The 19,342-nt window shown below is 37.1% G+C and overlaps 2 protein-coding genes across 2 annotated transcripts; both read right to left on the bottom strand.

Annotated features, from left to right (window-relative positions):
- Window positions 1–6,210: 6,210 nt before the first annotated feature.
- Window positions 6,211–10,610, bottom strand: LOC136447663 (corticotropin-releasing factor receptor 2-like; the record flags this gene model as incomplete). Its single annotated transcript, XM_066446703.1, has 4 exons — window positions 6,211–6,404; window positions 6,852–6,893; window positions 8,731–8,872; window positions 10,474–10,610. Coding segments are annotated over 4 exons (507 nt in total), but the record flags the coding sequence as incomplete, so codon positions are not given.
- A 957-nt stretch (window positions 10,611–11,567) lies between these two features.
- LOC136447664 (corticotropin-releasing factor receptor 2-like) lies at window positions 11,568–18,676 on the bottom strand. Its single transcript, XM_066446704.1, has 6 exons — window positions 18,574–18,676; window positions 17,286–17,403; window positions 16,250–16,403; window positions 14,353–14,413; window positions 12,348–12,420; window positions 11,568–11,669 (listed from the first exon to the last, which is right to left on the bottom strand). Exons 1-6 carry the CDS (start codon window positions 18,591–18,593, stop codon window positions 11,568–11,570), a joined length of 528 nt encoding a protein of 175 aa, XP_066302801.1. The 5' UTR covers window positions 18,594–18,676.
- Window positions 18,677–19,342: the final 666 nt, after the last annotated feature.

The raw sequence follows: 19,342 nt of genomic DNA on the forward strand, positions 1-19,342 counted from the left end.
AAGCAGATGCTGGGAGTGGATATAACGTTTTCCTTCTTCTGACTGTCCAAATAATGTTAAAAAACAGATTGTAACGCTTTTCGTATTGCCAAAAAGACGTTGGGAGAAAGGGTTTTTGTTTTCTTTGGTTATGAATGAGATATTGGGAGGAAAGATCGTAACGATTAGGACTGCAAAGTTGTTGTTGGGAGGAAAGATCGTAACGTTATTTGTTCCCCGAAGATAGTAACATTCCCAGATCAGACAGTATCGTTTTTTTACACGGAACCCTGCGTCGGAAATAAGTTGTTATCTTTCCTCCCAACAACTTTTAAGCTATTACAGAATTGCTGCTTTTGAATGAGCATTCACAGCTAGTTAGTTGTGACCGGAACTCGCTGCTTTATATAGACACCGCCTTGGACAGTGTCCCTCCGAAAAGTGAACACAATTTAAAGTCGTAAAAAAATTATTTGGACATGATTTTTAACTAAACGGATAAGAAACACATATCTATGAAAATTAGACCGCTCTACAAAGATTGTGGCAGGGGATTTGCCTATGAGGTTGATGTTTGACCACTGGAAAACATTTGAAAAAACATGTCAGGTGTCTCATTTCAGGAATATCGAATATGCAAATGAGTAAAACTGAATTTACTAATTTGCATATTTGTGATTCCAATAATGATACACCGAACAAAACATGGGGTACCTTTACGTCATTAAAATGGTGGAAGTCTTACGACCTTCGTATACAAAGTTGTACCTTTCTACTTGGGAGAGAGACTCTTTTCGTGTTGCAGAATTAAAGCTCCTGAATTGTTTAGAAATCTTTCATAATATATGTCATGTATTCCATTTGAATACATCAAGTACTTTCCATTCATTTACACATTTGCAGAGCAAAATGTTTTTATACTCTTTTTTGTTGGCTGTACATATAGTATGAATCAAGACATCACGGAATGCTTTGAGATGAATGATTGTAATTTATCCCATGTACATAAACTAGTAGATATTTTCGGACGAATAGTGTTGATCTAAGGATTGAGACAGCCTTGTTGTAGCGGCTGAAGTGAAACATATCAGATTACTTCATAGTGTAATGAAAGATGCGTAGTTTTTATACATGTTCTGGATTAGATCGCCAATACAAGTGTCTTTCGTCCAATTTACAAATTCTTTCCAATTTTCTTCCCCTTTTCCCTTCTCTCAACGATATATTTTTTTTTAAAATACTTCGTAATCCCCTTTGTACTAGTAAGTACTTCTGTTCCAGTTTTCTCTCTATACAATAGTTGCTTAGTTATGATAAGTTTATTGCAAATTCCTGCCCGGGGGCTAATTGCACACAACATACATAAAATACATTCATAACTGCGTCGGTATTCTGTAAATAACGTTTTACATACATTTAGAGGTAGATCTGTATACGTTTGCTTGATTATAAATTGCTAGTAACCATTGTCTCGTAAGACGCGTACACGACAGAGGAATTAACTTCGTTCTCTATAGTATTACATTCTTTTTGCCAATGGCCATTATTGTCTTGTTTAAGCAGTACTAAGTTTATTAATGTTAAGAAAAGCGTGCTCACAGTCACCAATTGTAGTGCTTAAGTCCGTCTACTGCCTCTGTATTTATAGGGGTATTCGCTATTAGTTTTGATGACGGTAGTAAGGTCATGTTGATTTGAACATGCGGTTGACATCCCCCGTCGACCTCAAAATGAGTATGCGTTTTAAAAAAAGTTTGGCAAAAAACAGCTGCATTTATTATAAAATCTTCGTGGTCAGGATGGATAAACAACAAACCTAAACACACAGTATGGTATACCGTAATATATATTCTTAACCTTTGTTCTTTCAAATCTTCTTATTTCTACTTTGGAATTGCCTTTGGCATTCTACGACATTAACCCTCAAACCACCGTAGCTTTTTTACGACTAATCTTACCGTATGGGGTCAAAACTGACCCCAAAATGTTTTCTACAAATATAGCTTTTATTGGTGACTATTTTTGTGGTTTGTACATATGTATAGTTTAAGTAATCTATAAGGCACAGTTTGACATGATTAGGTGTGAATAATTTCTGCTCATTATCCTAATTTATGCAAAAATAGGGAACATCGTCTTTTGCAACTAACGCTATTCAGACAAGCGGGCTCTTTTGAGGTCTGCGCCAACACTTGATGTCATATAGCATCTGAATGTCTTACGCTAGAACAACCAAAATTGGTCATCTTTGCTAAAATTTCGTTGGCAACAATTTTAATTTAATGAAATATCTAATCAATGTTTTCATGTTGCTATGCCAACCGGTTTCTTAGAGCCATATTTGGAAAAATTCGCTAATTTTGGATTTTACAATGTAATTCTAGGGCTGTCTTTTTAAACTGCACTTATTTTCTTACATCAATACCAATCAATTTAATTCACTATCACTTTTATGATTTAAAATTAATAATTTATGCATATTTGATTACGTCATCAGTCAAAATCTAAGATGGCGGACGATATAATTAGATTAGCTATAACCGGCTATTTCAACCTCAAAATTCATCATTACCATGTTTATTCAAACAGAAACAATCTTAATATAAACGTTTTGGTCCATTTGTATTGTGTTATTAGGTTATATGATGAAAAAATGAATTTGAAATAATTCAAGATGGCGGAACCAAGATGGCGGATTTCGCTAGTGTAACTTGATATGAATATAATTTCTATGACGTCATTTTGACGTCGTTCCTGTTGCCATCTACAAATAACGTCTTTGGATATATTATGATTTATCATACATAATTTCTATTTAAGTTTTATCGTGTACCTTTGAATTATATGGAAATACCCAATTTGTTGATTTTCGTCAATAAAAATCACATAAATGACGTCATAATACGTCGCAACGTCATGAATATTTACGTTCATTTAAAAAAATTGTTTTTTCACGTTTCTACAAAAGTATATGTTGTATTATGATCATAATAACCCTTATCATACATGTTACTAGATGACAAGTATCAAACAATAGGGAATATGAGTGCAGATTTGCTGGGGTCAGTTTTGACCCCACTGGACCACGCGTAAACTTTCTAGAATAACTTAATCAACAATGAGTCAATCTCGGTAAAAACTTGTAACAAGTTATAAGACATATATACAAACAAACTCATAGAAGGAATTTTGTTTTCGACTCGAAATGTCAAAATGGCACATGTTGATATACGCCTGGGGTCAGTTTTGACCCCATACGGTGGTTTGAGGGCAACCGTTTTCTGAATTTTCTTAAGCAATTCACAGAATGTATTTTCGCATTTTACAGCTGTTTTTTTTTGCAATTTACAGTTTGGTCGGAACCTTTTTTTTTCGGAAACGGAAGAACATTGATGCGCGCGCGGCTGGCATACATATAACCAAATCAACATGGCCTAAGATAATTTATAGATATTTTTTCCAGGTGCGAACTTTCAACAGAGACAGACTGACCAGGTTTCATATATCTGAAACCGGTCATACTTCTATTTAGTTGATTTGTAGTTCAGATATACAAAGTAGTGACGATTTTACCCTGACATCTCAACTGTACAAATAAAGTTATATTTTGAAACTTTATCACGTTATGGCAGTGTCTTCTTGAATCACTGACTTTCTTACTTGTCGGCCTCTGAAACCTTTGAAAAAAATCAGTTTTGACTTCATTTCCATACATATGTATATCTATATGTAAAGACCCAATTTTCTTTTCTTTACTCCTTTACAGGAGAATTGTTGCTTAAATATAAATGTCTTGGTTTGTATGTTTTATTCAGATAATCATTAACGTTTAATTTAATTTGACATAGAGTACACTTAAGCTTACATACAATTGTTAGACAGTAAAAATTTAACAAAGAAAATGTGGCGTACTTAATAGTGAGACAGGTCAGAGGTCAACGTAAAATAACTGAAACATCATCTGTATACTGTATGCAATCCGAATATAATAACTTATATGAATCAACGTACCTTTCGCCACATACTTGCTGTCATCTGGAAATACTTACAAGCACACTGGCCATACATAAGAAGTTACACTCACGACATGATGCAGTTTCAAAATATAACTTTATTTGTACAGTTGAGATTTCAGTGTAAAATCGTTACCACTATGTCTATCCAAACTCTAGCACAGATACATTGCGTAACATGTTATAAATGTTTCCCTATACATGAAACCTAAACTTATCAAACACTAAGAATTAGCTAAATAGAGTTTTGCCAAATTTCTGATCAATTTGAAATACAGTATGTCTGCGTTGCAAGTTTCCCAACCGGGAAGAAAAGATCTCTCAATTATTCCATTGTCCTACAACCATCACCAAAACTATAAGCGAATACTCCTATATATATACAAACGCAGTAGAACGACTTTTGTAATATGATCGGAGACTGTAAGCACTTTAACGTTGTTTTTTTGACATTGCTAGACTTATCACTACCCAAGCAAGGAAATAATTGCTTTTGACGAAAAGAATGTAGATTAAGTTCTCCTGTCGTGTATACAACTTAAAAGACAAATGTAGGTACTAGCAACTGATTATCCAGCAGACGTATACAAATCTACCTCTAAATGTACGTAGTACTACGCAGTTATGTACTGACTACCGACGCACTTATGAAATCTTTAATTCAATGCCAAATGAAACTACAAAGCCGCATTGTGGTTGCATGTAAAACTGCAGCCTACTTTCTGTAGTATGTATTTTGTGCGGAGAATTTCTTGCAGAAAATTGTGGCATAGCATTGTGACTCCACTAAAAATAATCTAATTTTCATTGTTACAAAAAAGGCAGTTATTACAGAAAAGTGCAGTTTTACATGTATGTGACATAAAATGGCCACCTAACGTTATATGTAACAATACCAGACTAAGCCCTGGAGAGTAGTCACACCTAGCATACGAAGTTTATTACTAAAAAAACTATTGTACAGAGGGAAAATGGGAAGAGAAGAAATGAAGGACTAGCACGAAGCGAAAGCTAGGGGGACTCTGAAATAGAATACAATAGAGCCTTTAATTTGTACAGAGGGACAAGGGAAGTAGATTGAAAGGAATGTGTAAATTGGACTCATTTTCAAGAAAGTCACCTGTATTTGCGATCTAGAACATGTATAAAAACTATGTATCTTTCATTACACTATGAAGTCATCTGATATGTTTCACCTCAGCCTCTACAAGGCTGTCTCAATCCTAAGATCGAAACTATGTGTCCAAAAATATCTACTAGTTTATATACATTGGCTCAATTACAATCATTCAACGCAAAACACATTCCGTGATTTCTTGATTTATACTATGTACAGCCAACAATGTAGTATATATAAACATTTGCTCTGCAAATGTGTAGATAAATGTAGATAAATGGAAGGCAATTGATGTATTTGAATGGAAAACTGTGAATTCAAGTCGTCCGACTGCAACCATTTTGATGTCGTGGTGGTGCCCCATGTTTTGGTCGGTGTCACATTGTTGAATCACGAACATGCAAATGAAAAAAAATTCAGTTTATACTCCTTTGCATAATCGTGATTCCGCTAGCGCTAATGAGACACCCGGCATATTTTTAAATTCTTCAGTGATCAAATATCAATCTGATAGGCATATCATCAACCACAATCTTTGTTGACGAATCTCATCTTTAAAGATATGTGTTTCTTCTTTCGTAAAAATCCTGTAAAAATTAACAGTTTTTTTTACTAGTAATTTACACCTTTACCTATGTACACTAGCCAAGGCGGTCTCTAAAGCAGCGACTTCCAGTCACAAATCACTGTGAATGTTCACCCAAAATCAGCAATGTTTTAACAGCTCAAGATGTTGTTAGGAGGAAAGGTTACAACTTATTTCCGTGGCAGGTATTCGACGACGTGTAAAAAGGAACAGTCCGGGAATGTTACTATCTAAGGGTGCCAAAAAAACGTTACGATCTTTCCTCCCAACACCGACTTTGCAGTCCCAAACGTTACGATCTTTCCTCCCAGCATCTTCTTCATACTCAAAGGAAAACCAAAATATCCCCTCCCAACGTCTAGTCGTCAGTCAGAGACCATTACGGTCTGTTCTCATAACATTTTCTTTGATAGTCAGAAGAAAAGACAACAACATGATATTCATTCATAGCATCTGCTTTGAATGGAGAGATCCTAGCCGTAAACTCTTGTTTCTCTTCTTTCTCACTGCACTTCTCACAAGTTTAGGACATCCTAGTACTCTCCTCTATGTCGACCTTACTGTAGTCGTGCCTGTCCGGTGCGACTGAAGACGACTGGCCGGTGTGGGTGATCACCGTCAGGGCAAGGTTCCTGGAGGTGGAACGGGGCACGCCGAACTGGTGACTGTCCTGCCATTTCTCAAACTGTCGCTTGATCGCGTTTTGAACCTACAGTTAACATAAAAAAATACAAACTTGTTGATAAAAGAGCGCGCAATTGTAGCACATTATTAGTTCTCTACTGTCAATACACAAATACCATATGCTCAAAAATTGCATCGTCTGGTACTTCTTTAAGTGCATTAAAGTCCGCGTGGTTTTTATTTCGCGCTAACTAAAGGTAAAAATGGAGTGTTTGTGGTGGCGCTAAATTCACACACTGCTAGAGTATTAGACAAAAAATTTTGCGGTGACTCTAAGTTCGCGGTAAAACGTCGCCGCGAGAACCGCAAACATAAAAACACCGCGAACATTTCTGCATTTACAGTATATAATTCCTATGTCATTTGTTGAATAATTGCCAAATGCTGAAGTCCGCAATGTCAAAGATTTTGGAAGTCGGCGCCATCTATAGTAAATAAGTTCCTTGAAATTGTTCATTTGAAGTAAACCTACCTCAGAGTTGGTGAAACAGTAGATCACAGAAACGAAGAAACCCTGGAATAGGGAAAAAGTCATTAGAATGTATGCAAAGAAACCAGTTACTGTCCAGTCATATTGGCTTCTTCACAGTATAACAAATGCAAACATGTAGCTACTGAGTAAATAGAGTTGTACTAAAATATGGCCATGACCAACGGGCATTTTCACGAAGCCTTTTGCATGCTGGGAGACGAGGGGCACTATGGGTAGCACAGGGAGCAAAGATAATCATTATACATTTATCATTATGCGTGCATTAATCGGAGTACGAAGATAAAACGATTATCTAATCCCAATAATTATTCCACTGCCTACGATAACAATATCTAATCACAAATTCAATATGTACGGGCGCAGGTTGATTAACTAAGGCTCTCTGGGTTCATCTATTATCTGCAGTTAATTATGATAAGTCTCGCTCGACATAATTTTGGCTCCAGGCAAACAATTAGTCATCAACATTATGAAATAGCCGGGGGGGGGGGCTTATTTGCGTTTTTTAATAAATTGGGGCCAGGTTCCTTAGCTGAAGGAACTGTGTTTTACATCCGCAGGAAAAAAAAAAAAAAAAAAACTGCCCCGGATATCTTAAAAATCACGAGTGAGCGCCCCCCCCCCCCAAAAAAAAACGTCGGCGTCGCCCAGAAGGTCTGAAAAGGAGGCTAATCAATGTTTATCTCATGATGAACTAATCAACTGTTGAATAACATCACCAGTTGGGGACAAGGCAAGGTCACCTGTTGAAGGAACAGTAAATGCAAGGGAATGGTTATTTGGACACATCAGTAGTGCAGTCAATAAAATTTTAGTCAATCATTTGGTTGAAGTAATGCTGATTATTTAGAACTGCTAAATGCCTTAATTTAGAATCTACAAAAGCTTGCTTGTAACTATCCCAAATAATTGTCTTACCTTTAAAAAGGATAGAATTGAAATACAACTATGGAATACGCGAGCTACCTTGAAAAGGATTAAGTATACAATCATTAAATACAGTTATAATTTGTAGCACACCCCCCCCCCCGTTTCTACACGCCATAGAAGCGCCATATATGTCTTCACAAAGATTGGTGTCGTAGCATAAATGGGTTTACATTTCCAATTCTTGGCAACCACGATTTAGTAATCCCTTTTTACAATAAATCTACCAATAGAAAAAAAAAATAACGAGCTTCTTCACTGCATACCACTTTAAAGGCATCCAGAGCATTTTATCAGGCTTGAAACTTGAATTAAAAATCCAATTTCTAGTCATTCCTACACATAATAAGTTTCACTAACACTTTACCATTACATATCAACATTAAAGGAGCAAATATACGATGTCGTTGTGTGGTGAGAACTGATAGAAAATACAAACCCTAATAGACTGCTCCTGACTGTCCATCACAATTAGCGGTTCGACCAATGAGAGAGTGACTGCATGTCCGTCAAATATTTGCATTTTTATGTTTGAATTTTGCATTTCTACGTTTAGACGGAGGGTGGGCGGGGCTACGGTATCGGTCTATTTACACTAGGCGCGTGCAACTAAAAGATCACCATGTGTAGCTTATTTTGTGCCGCTTTTGAGCACTTTTGATAAGAAATCTGCACGCAAATGTGGTAAACAGGTATTAAATGTCAATTTTATAAATATTACAGCTACTAGAATATTTCAAGTTTTCAGGCCTCATAAAGTGCTCTGGGTGCCTTTAAGGCATTGGATTAAGTAACTAGATGGAAGATGGAGATGGTCATGTTAAAAGATAGCAGTTAACATTGATTTTTAAGGGTTGCAGGCTGTTTAAGAGAGGGAAACGTTATCATCAACCTAAGTGTTTGAATTCTTAGGTGAAACCTGTTGTCTAACCTGGAAGGACTGGAGGAAGGTGTTGAAGTAGATGAAGACGAGATAGGAGGTACCGTCAGTGTCCTCCGGGTGGATGAAGAAGAGGATGTAGATGATCCCAAGCAGCGGCAACAGCACAACGGCAGCTTTGAACGCCTTCAGGCTGGAAACGGTAATTTGACATTTTCATCAATTGAACTTAGTCTCCATTGCAGAACCCATTTGTCTGCAACTATATAGAGCTTGTACTGATATAGTTTTCTGTTAGATTCTGATTTTGATGTTGTTGTTCGTACGGTCATAAGATTTCGGCAAGAAATCAAAAACTGAAGACTACCGGTAGACAAAGAAAGAAACAAAATATGCAAAAACTAACAAACTCCCGGTGGGGCCTAGCTAAAACTGAGGCTAAAGGATTTTTCTGACTGGAAAATATTTTGTGAAGAATGCGCAATTCAACCAACAGGCTGAAGGTCATTTTTGCTGTTTTTTCAACTAATAAACCATACATATCAACATGATATAAATCATTAAACAAAGAACACATGTTAGATATTGTGTGTTGCCCGCATGTCATAATCATAATCATAATGTAAGTAAAATTTCGTGTTTACGGCCATTCTGGTTCGGTGCATGCAACATCATATGTGGTGTTGCAACAAAGATGTAATCTTCTGTGTGGCCATCGACTACTGTTTATTCTATTTACAAAATTTAGCTCCTTATGTGTCTAAGATTACAATGGCACACAAATATTCATGCAGGAATCACCAAGAGTTTCGCAGATTCAAGTAAAGTAAATGCATGATTAAAAATGTGTTGTTGCAAACAATGCATGTAATACAAACTTAGATAGCCATATCCACCGGTCACAGTATCAACGACATTAAATACATGTAATTCAGGCATTGAAGAAACGACAAAACCTCTGGATGATATATAGTTTTTAATTGAATTTAGTGTCCACAGTTGCAAGTCATAGAGTAGTCAATCATGTAATACATTTAACATGGCGTGGAATGTGAACGTAAGCTATCTCCTATTTTAGAGTTGAGACTTTACATTGTACACACGTGTTGAGGCACAAGACGACGCAGTGACGTCAAAACCACAAAAATGTGACACAATTATAATTCGCGCTCAAAATTACAAGACGTCACGACGTCACGGTAAAAATGTAGCCGGTGCACTTTGTAAGGCAAAAGGAATTCTCTGAAACCAAACAAGGATCATGGGGGTGCGTTTGAATAAAAAAGAAATATGGAAGATAGAATTTCTGAAACCAACAGACTCGATGTCAGAAAGATGAGAAAAAATGTCTTATGAAAAATGGTATGAATGTAGAGGAAAAATAATCGTAGGCTGTTAGAGATGACATGGCTTCAAAAGGCTCATAGATGCACGGAATTAATTATAGGAGCATTTTGAAAAAGATTTTGCGTACGCACTAGTGGAATGTTACTCGAATTGAAGTTGCTTTCTTTTTCTTTTTATTACCTAACATTAGAAGGAAGAAAAAATTGCTTGGATAGCGGTGTCTTCAAATCGTTCGCTACCGAATCGTAGAAAAAAGGAACGTTACAAAATTGAATGGTTTAATGCATGCATCCTAGCGGGGAACGTAGTTACCTGGCTCCTTTTAGAAATAGCTACAAGTAAATGCTAATTAGCTACTGACCTGTAACCGTGCATATATTAGCCTTTTAAAGCCATACAACAGACCGTTACCGACAAATGATTTCGGTATAAGGAAGGGCCACAAACCTTACAAGGTCTCTATCTCCTAGTGAATTACGTCGTAATATTTCTAATGCGACAAACAGCGCCGAAACTCGGCGATTCTCTGATTCTTTATCACTTCTGCGAAGCAAAAAAATTGACAGGTATAGTTGTGAAGAAAAACCCCATCATGTGATACTGCAATGTGCATTGCTTATTGAAGTCTTGCTCTTCTGAGCATCAGCCTTCTTTTCTATTGTAGAATAAGAAACTAACTTATCTTGTAACTCATACATACAAAAGCGCACAATACAGGCTGAAATGGTATTTTTTGTATTCTACCCTAAATTTTATACATAGCCATGAAGAACTGAAATTCTGTGACACATCCAAACACCAAAAGTAGCGGCGTCTTGGTTGAGTTAAACCGGCAATATTTGTCCCACCAGCTTTGCCTGGCTTATTTGCATGCATGCATACATGTATCAGCGCTATTCAAATCACCATGGGATTTCACGGGGGTGAAACCGTTGAGAGACCGTCAACATTCAAAAATTTAAAAATGATCTTTTAATGACCAAATCGTCGGATGCTAGAAAACGGTCTCAGTTCTGTGAATACAGGAGCTTTTGAAGACGTCATGATTAATGTTAAATCTGCGTCTTTGAACTTATTGCCAATTTTGTATTTTACAGCGCAGTTTGTAGCAACCTTCACCCACTCATACTTTTATACCATATCCGGACATGTGCTTTTACCAACCATCTCATCTAACCGCCTTCAGTTTTCGAATTTAAGTTTCTGCAAGGACCCTTTTACCATACATTCATTTCCTTTGTTTTGTTTTCAATGTTCGGCACTGAAACAAAAGGAACCTATACAACTGTTGGAAAGAAGGCCGGGGGCATTATGAAAGCTTTCAACGCCAGCTGTTCCTTTGATTGCAAGACGAAGACAGGGGATATGTACCTGTTTTTGTAAGTGCCTTACGGGAAAAATGCTTAATTGCAATGTGTTCCCTAGAGATCTGAAAACAAGCAAGCCATTAATCACACAATAATGTTTACTCCAAAAAGACTGGTCGGAAGTTGTTTTTATAATTTACGAGCACAGCTGTAAGCAGTTAACACTGAAAAGAATTACACAACTTCCCACCTGTAGTGTCCGGTATCTCCGGCAGGATGCGCTTTTAGTTTTTGAACCAGAATGACCACGATCTTCCCAAGGATGAAACAATTCGCCTGAGATAGAGAGAGTATTAGATTCCATGAGTTTGAATCTGTCTTTATAATGTCAGTTATCTAGGGTTTTGTTGCAAAACATATCTTCAATGTAATAACATCAACCCTACTATGACAACTTTCCCTCCCCAACTTATTTCAAGTTCCCATTTTTACACATAGGTGGAGTGAGGAAAGTCTTCTAGAGTGCCTTTCCCAAGGGCACAACATCGGTGACATCACAGGATTCGAACAAAAGAACCTCTGTGTTCTTGGCCGAACACTCAAGCATCACGCCACATGACGCAACTTAACTATTCGGAATTTTTTCGTTGTTTTTTTTACCCCAAATTCTACCTCTGAAAATGTGATAGTAAACAATAATTTGGGTCACTTGAAAACGGCATTTGCGTCAGCCAAAGTCACGATCTATAGACAGGATCGAACGAACTGTCTTCCTAGCATTAAAGTAGGAGTAATATCCCCTACCGGGACTTAAATGGGTATTAATGTAATTACACTTGTAATTTAAGCATTTAATCACTATCAACACACCATCACAATTAAGCTTTGTTACTGGGATTCAATCATTCATGGAATTACGCCACGGGGGTTGCGAGCACTTGGCTAAACCACTAGCTAAGAATAGAGTACACATCATAAATAGTATTTGAAATATAATAAATTAGTTTTCCTCACCAGAAGTATGACAAACGTAGGACCATGGAAAATGAAGTCGTAGTAGTTGCTCCCTCCTTCAGCAATCCAGCATCTAGAAACCGATCAACAAAGTTAAGAAATTCATAAGACGACAATATTATGAAGTAAACTTCTCACACTACTTATTGCCTGCCCCATATTCAATGTTATATGGTATTGCTACCTTGTTCCTAAGGCAAAGATATAAAAGTGTTTATTACTAACGTAAGATAAAGTTATTGTAAGTAATCAAGGGTTTATATACATTGATTCAAGTTGTAATATCTCTCGTTTTTATCTATCTCATAAGATAGGATTCCCGCTACATATAGAAACCGTCATTTGTCCAAGACTGATATTGGGATTGTCAACAAGCTACTCGTCATATATAGTTATATGTCATATATAACTACCCGTCATATGAAGTGCGCAGCAGCCACTCATGCTTAGTTGATGGCCTTGCCTACCCCTCGGCGTTGTCATCTTTTATTGATAATGCAGAAAGATAAAACCTAAGTAGCTGTTCAACTGTCGAATTCAATGAATAAACCATACATTCACATTGCCTGTTAAAATCTCTTCGAATAAGGCGTTGTATGGCAGAGAATATATCGTATACATGTAGTATAACTCCCTAATCATAGGGTTGCTTCGGTTGGTTTTTTGGCGTGTTTTATGTGTTGGTTTGGCGATATCCAAAAAAGGGACAAAATAGAATGTCCGACAAAAACGTCTAAAAGCACGTCAAAACAAGTTTGAGCCATTCCGCGGCTTGGAGAATATCTCTGTTGCCTTAGATAGTAACTCTAATGGCAGTTAGTTGCCTTGTGAAATTATAACAAATTTCGGACGCCTTTGCTTTTTGGTCAATGAATTATTCAATCCCAACTAAAATAATCAGACTGGAATACATTAACTCGATTTCAGGGCTGCTTTTATGATATGAACATTTTATGTCTGCGTTAAACAGCAAACATGATTAACCGAGGCGGCAAGAAGTACCTCATATATTGCCCAACAGTAACAATTAATAAACACATTAATAACAACAGTATAAGATCGTGTCTGGAAAGTAAAGTACCGGAACTGAATTTTAGATCAGATTTTCGGCTCTAATTGCAAAGGGGAACAAAGTGTGGTGATCATATCTCGCTTCTAAATTAATTTGTCAGATTGAATCTGGAAAAATGAAAAGAAAATTAATGACAGGGCCCGCCGTGTTATGCAAATTTGTATCACAATCTATAGTCACGGTGGCTGAGTCATTCTATGGTGAGGTAAAAAGTACATAAATGGAGGCTGTTGCAATTTACAGAGGGCATTATATAGATATGGTCGTTGTTAAAGAAAGCCTATGGCGTCCTCCGTCTCCATAACTATTACATAAAGCGAAGGCAAAGAAGCAAGGTGTTGGTTTATTTTTTGAGAAAACAGACTGGTGCTCTAAACTTACAGTTAGGTTTTTGTTTTTAAATTATTCTTTTTGATAACACGGATGAACTTCAAAGATACGCTGTAGCATATATTCTCCCCTAAGATACTCACTGCACAGCAATAACTATGTTAGTGTCATTTTGCGATCGAAGTGAGAATTAAAAAAAAAAACTGTAAAAGAATCACAGTAGGAAAAAAGGTTGGTGCCTTAACTATGTTGTATGGGTACCGGGTATGTTGTATCACAAAGTGTTCAAATGAGCACAAATTACATTTGTACGATACTGGACAAGTTTGATGTCATACAACAGTCATGCGAATTCATAAATTTTTCGAATGTAAGTAATTTTTCTATGTCGTATTCATGAAGTTCTTTAGTTTATTTGACGATTGAGTATAAAGCCACTGCCATTGGACCTAGTGAAAAAAAAAGAAAACCTCGATTTCGTATTAATGCACGAAACACTATAAATTTGATTTAGTTAAGCGGTAACTCGCTTATGACTCTATCTGGTGTATTATCTATCATCTTTTATCATAATGGCGATATGAAAACGAGGTAATTTCTTACTGGTCGTTTTGCAGAAACAGCTTGACAATAGCCCAGATCAGCACGATGACGATCGGGATGCCTGCAATAAAAATAAGAACACGTTACAAATCAATTCGACGAAAAAAGGCAATTATGTTATTTCCTTTAGTATGCCACTGATTATTGATTTAGCAAATCAGTTCATTAGCCATGCTGATCGCTCGGTGTCTCACACATGTTGATCGAGTTCTTTGGTATGACCCGGCCAGGAATCGAATTCACGGCCTACCGTGTGCAAGACGAACGTTCTACCGAATAAACATTGCACAAGTTGCCACTGACTATTGATTTAGCAAAACTGTTCATCAGCCATGCTATTCGTTCAGTGTCTCGCACATGTTCTTCACGTTTTTTTGGTATGACTCAGCCTGGGATCAAACTCACGACCTAACGTGTTTAGGGCGAATGCTATCACTAGACCATTGCCACTGATTATTGATTTATCAAAACAGTTCATCAGCCATTGTGATCGCTCGGTTCGCGCTGTCTCACACATGTTGATCACGTTCAAGGTACGTACTCAACACGTGCTCAACGCGTGCTCAACATGCTCATGTCCTTCACATAAGCCAATTAAGGCGTAATCGAGGTAGATATCTTCCTGTACACTTAGCCTCTGGCGTATCCTGTGACGACAATTTGCAATGAACGGACAAGCCGATGCCAATTAACGGGAACTTGTGATTCCTACCGGCGTGTTATCCACTCATCGTAGGCGTCATGACTTTTGTCAATTGATTTCAGCTTTACGTCAATTACGTAGATAACCAATCCGATTCTGACAGTTCGATTCTCTGCGATGAAGAGAGACCTTTGAAACTCAGCGTCATTTGTCAAGTTACAGAGATTACCAATAGGCCGATCCGATAGCGCCCAAAATCCATTGAAATTAAGGAATGCAGAAAAAGAACGCAGGAATAAAAATATTTGACTGACTTTCTCATTTGTCGAACTGCCAATTGCCATACTATCATTAATAATTGTGGTAGACAGTCAGGATCGGCCTATATCCTATGACATCCGTACATTTTTTTTATTTAATTTCTTGAGGATGTTACTGGCATTTCGGTTCTTTGTCCGCAACCTATCAAAAGGGAGTAAAACCGGTCAGTATTACCATGAGAGAAGTTGCAGAAGAACTATGGAAACTTTGCATTGTATTTGATTGTATCCAAAGAACTTTAACGCGTATTCCCGATGTCAACTACAGATAGATAAAGTTAAAGCTTAGATATTGCATTTTTCATTTCACCTTTTCTTCAATAACTCTATATTTGCAGATAGCGTAGGGCAATACATTCATTGGATTAAAGTATTGAGATTTCCATTTTTGGGTCTCGAAATTTTCATTATTGAGTTATATTGTAGACTTACGAATTGAACTTGGCTAACGAACTAAAGCAATATTAGAGTCTGCCTATACCTTTGTTTCAATTACAATACAAGTGCAGACGGCGTACGACGCACAGACCCCCCAATTTTAGGTTGATCCGATTGAACTAAAGTAAACTGAAATTTCGACTGTCGACAATGTCAGTATAGAGTCATATTGCAGACTTATTGCGAACTTTACCGTCTATATTGACATTTGCATTTACTCTTATTTCAATTACCGTCTAGGTGCAGAAACCTCAATAGAAGATGAATTTGATTAAATTTGTAGAATGTGATTTGTCTGTCTTCCTGTCGACATTTTCATTATGAGTTATATTGCAGACGAACTTGACTGACTAAGACAAATGTATATCCCCAGTACTTCAACTCTACTGCCTGAGCAATCATATGTCTACAGAAAGCTTTATCTGGCCTATGATACCATCACGAAGTAAACATCGGCAATACATTAGTTAGGAATACGTATAAAGATGTTACTTACACCAGCCAATCAGGATGTAGATCCAGAACTTGACTTTTTCCGTGCCGTACGCATGCGCGATCATGATGTACAGGTAAAGGCCCTCCACAAACATCCAGAAGAAGTTTGTGACCTTGAAGTAGTTGAAGAGTGTCACCACTGTTCGGCACACCCACTAAGGAAAACAATAGAAGCGAAGCCAATAAGATGCATGTTAAGACGGAGGACGTCACAAACTACCCACTGGTAAGTCACGCGTCTACAATATGCATTAAAGCCACATTATTGAAGTCGTGCATTCTTTCATCTACAAAAGTTGATTTCACGCAGTTAAAATTATTTTTTGGCAATTCTAGTATGACAAAGCTTTTCAACATTGATGATAGTCACCAAAAACAAAACTTAGTGTATCTCATTGTTTTATTTTCAATGCATCAAAATGCTACAAAAGTGGGAGTTGTTTCCTATGGAAGGGATAATGAACTTTGACCCGTTTAACACATCGCACTACTCTGCAAATGTGGACTTGGAACCGTTAGCTGGCTCTCTCTCTCTCTCTCTCTCAGTACCAATGACATTTATTGGTAGTGAGTGATGTAATGTTTAATATTCTTTCATAAAAAAAACAAAAAAACAAAGAAACTCCCCAATTCCCTGCTTGGTCGGACTGCTTAATGGTGACTCGTAAAATGGGACTCGATCGATATAAGCGCTACGTGTTTGTTCAGACACACATTTACCTATGCGTTGTCCATGTAAAATAGAGCCCGTTCTTCAAGTACTTGATGTACATGTACATGTAAGATAGAATTTATTTTATGAGTATGTATATTGAATGTGGTTAGGTGATGATAAGGACAGTACCTGAGATTCTGACCATTTTAATGTGTATGTATATAGTATGTATTCCGCTGATGTTGTTGATAATGGACAGTGCTTGTGATTTAAGACCATTTTTTTGTTATGGAATACGAAATTTAGTCCTATCGACTACTATGTATTTTATCCGAATAATCTTAAAAGCTTTCAAACTTTAAAAACAAACAACCGAACTTACATCATTTGAGGTGTGTCTTTCCGTCACCACGCTCTTCATGATGAACCAGGTAGTGTTCTTCAGTATGAAGGTGAGGATCAGGTTGAGGTGGATGTTGTTTCTCGTACACCGAATGCTCCTGCAGGATTCCAAATGTTACCGTGGTAAATAAGCAACTTTCAGGCACTTGGGGTAATGCCCTCCCACTCCCTCGGACGAACAACATTAGCTCATGTACTCTTACAACAGGACTTAGTCTTACATTAAACCATCCTAGAGTGCATGACTTCATTTCATTAACATATCAAGTCAGAGTTTTTGTATAAATTTTGGTTCCAGTTCTTCCCTTTAGTCACTGACTAATGTGAAACTGTTCTATCTAGTTGCTCTAGTAACTGTCATTTGGCGTTAGCATCAACACTGGTTCAGACGTGTTTACGATTATGTCCTAATGGCATCGAAGGCGAGGTTCTAAAATTTGCCTTGCCCTTGGCATAAACACATGAACAACACTAAGTCAGACGTGTTTTCAATTACCTATCATAAAGCAGACTGTTTCATAATGCACCCAAGGCTCCGGAGTACCAAGTGTTTCTATGTTTAATGCTCTTAGCGTTGACGTGTTTTCAATTACCTTTATATGATATGCATGCATTTGACATCTTACAAACTGCTTGTTGATGGCACCCGAGGCTGACAAATTTGGATTATTTCTAAGATGAAAGATGCTCTTTTTCAAGAGATGCTATTTATCATAATCCCTTAAGGAAAAGTTTAGCAGCATGATTAGAATCCTACTTTGATGCTCCATTATGATAAATCTGCGACTGGGATGGTTGAACGTCATACGACATCCGTTCTGTAATAGTTTATAACGACTGTCAAGGTAACACTGAGCTAAGCAAATAGAGAAGCACTTAGAGGCCGTGTAATTAGTTTATACACACTTAAAAGGTATCGTGAGTGTGCCATTAAAAGCCTAGTCATCAAATTTTCTTGCAGCTGAGTCCTATCCTGAGTTTGCGTTTGGATCATGTTGCGATGGTAACAAATCCTTAAATTGTTAACCAGATTCATATTTCCAAATATTGATGGTTTTGTGTTTGGCTAGGCGCTTCCCTTAAGTGTTAAAAGGGATTTTTAAGTGTGTAAAAATCCTTGTTTTACGTACACGTTTTCGTCTTCTTTACTTAGTATATAGTGTTCATGCATATAGCATACATAGGTCAGTATCTACCGTACGTATAAAACCCTGTATATAATATCACAATAGCGAGACAAGATCACCATGTCTACTTGAAATATTTACTTGAGGTAGAGAAACAGCATCAAGGCCAGAGATAGGCAGACCAAAGATATGCTATGTCCAATGTCGTTCAGCAATACTGCAGCCTTAAGATGCCACCTTCTTGGGTTCTGTGAAGAAAAGAAATGGGATAGGTTGACCATTATTGATATCTGTATTGGCTAAAAAGCAAGATTATCATTAGCAATAAGATACAATTTAATATATGTACATTTACAATTCATAAATATAACGTTGAATACATATGATTGAATTAGAAAATTGACAGTTGCACACTCATGAATCCAAATATATAGATAGTATATACGCCAAAAGACAGTTACTCAAGCAACTGTATATACTTTTGAATCAGACGTTTCAGACAGCATCCGCTGTCTTTCGTCAGTGAGTAATTATAAAGAGAAGACAGCGGATGCTGTCTGAAACGTCTGACTGTTTTGTTGTTTTTTTTTTTTAAATTTATCCAGTTGCTTGAGTAACTGTCTTTTGGCGTACCTATACCAACGTAAATATTATATAAATTGGCATCTCAACTTGTCATATGGACAATTCAAGAAAGAACTGACAAGAATGGAGCATTAAGAAGTCACTTACCTCAGTCTCGTTTTTTGTAAACATTATCTCATGGCAGTTTCCATAGTCTGCTATCCTGGCCCATGTGCCATTACTTCGGCAAAGCTTCGTGACGTTGTCTGTAGGTAGCAGAAACAAAGAACGTAAAGTCATCGAAGATGCTGATATATTGTATCTATTCAATTTGGTTTGGGACAGA

The sequence above is a fragment of the Branchiostoma lanceolatum genome, chromosome 13 (assembly GCF_035083965.1).
Source record: "Branchiostoma lanceolatum isolate klBraLanc5 chromosome 13, klBraLanc5.hap2, whole genome shotgun sequence".
NCBI classification, from domain to species: domain Eukaryota; kingdom Metazoa; phylum Chordata; class Leptocardii; order Amphioxiformes; family Branchiostomatidae; genus Branchiostoma; species Branchiostoma lanceolatum.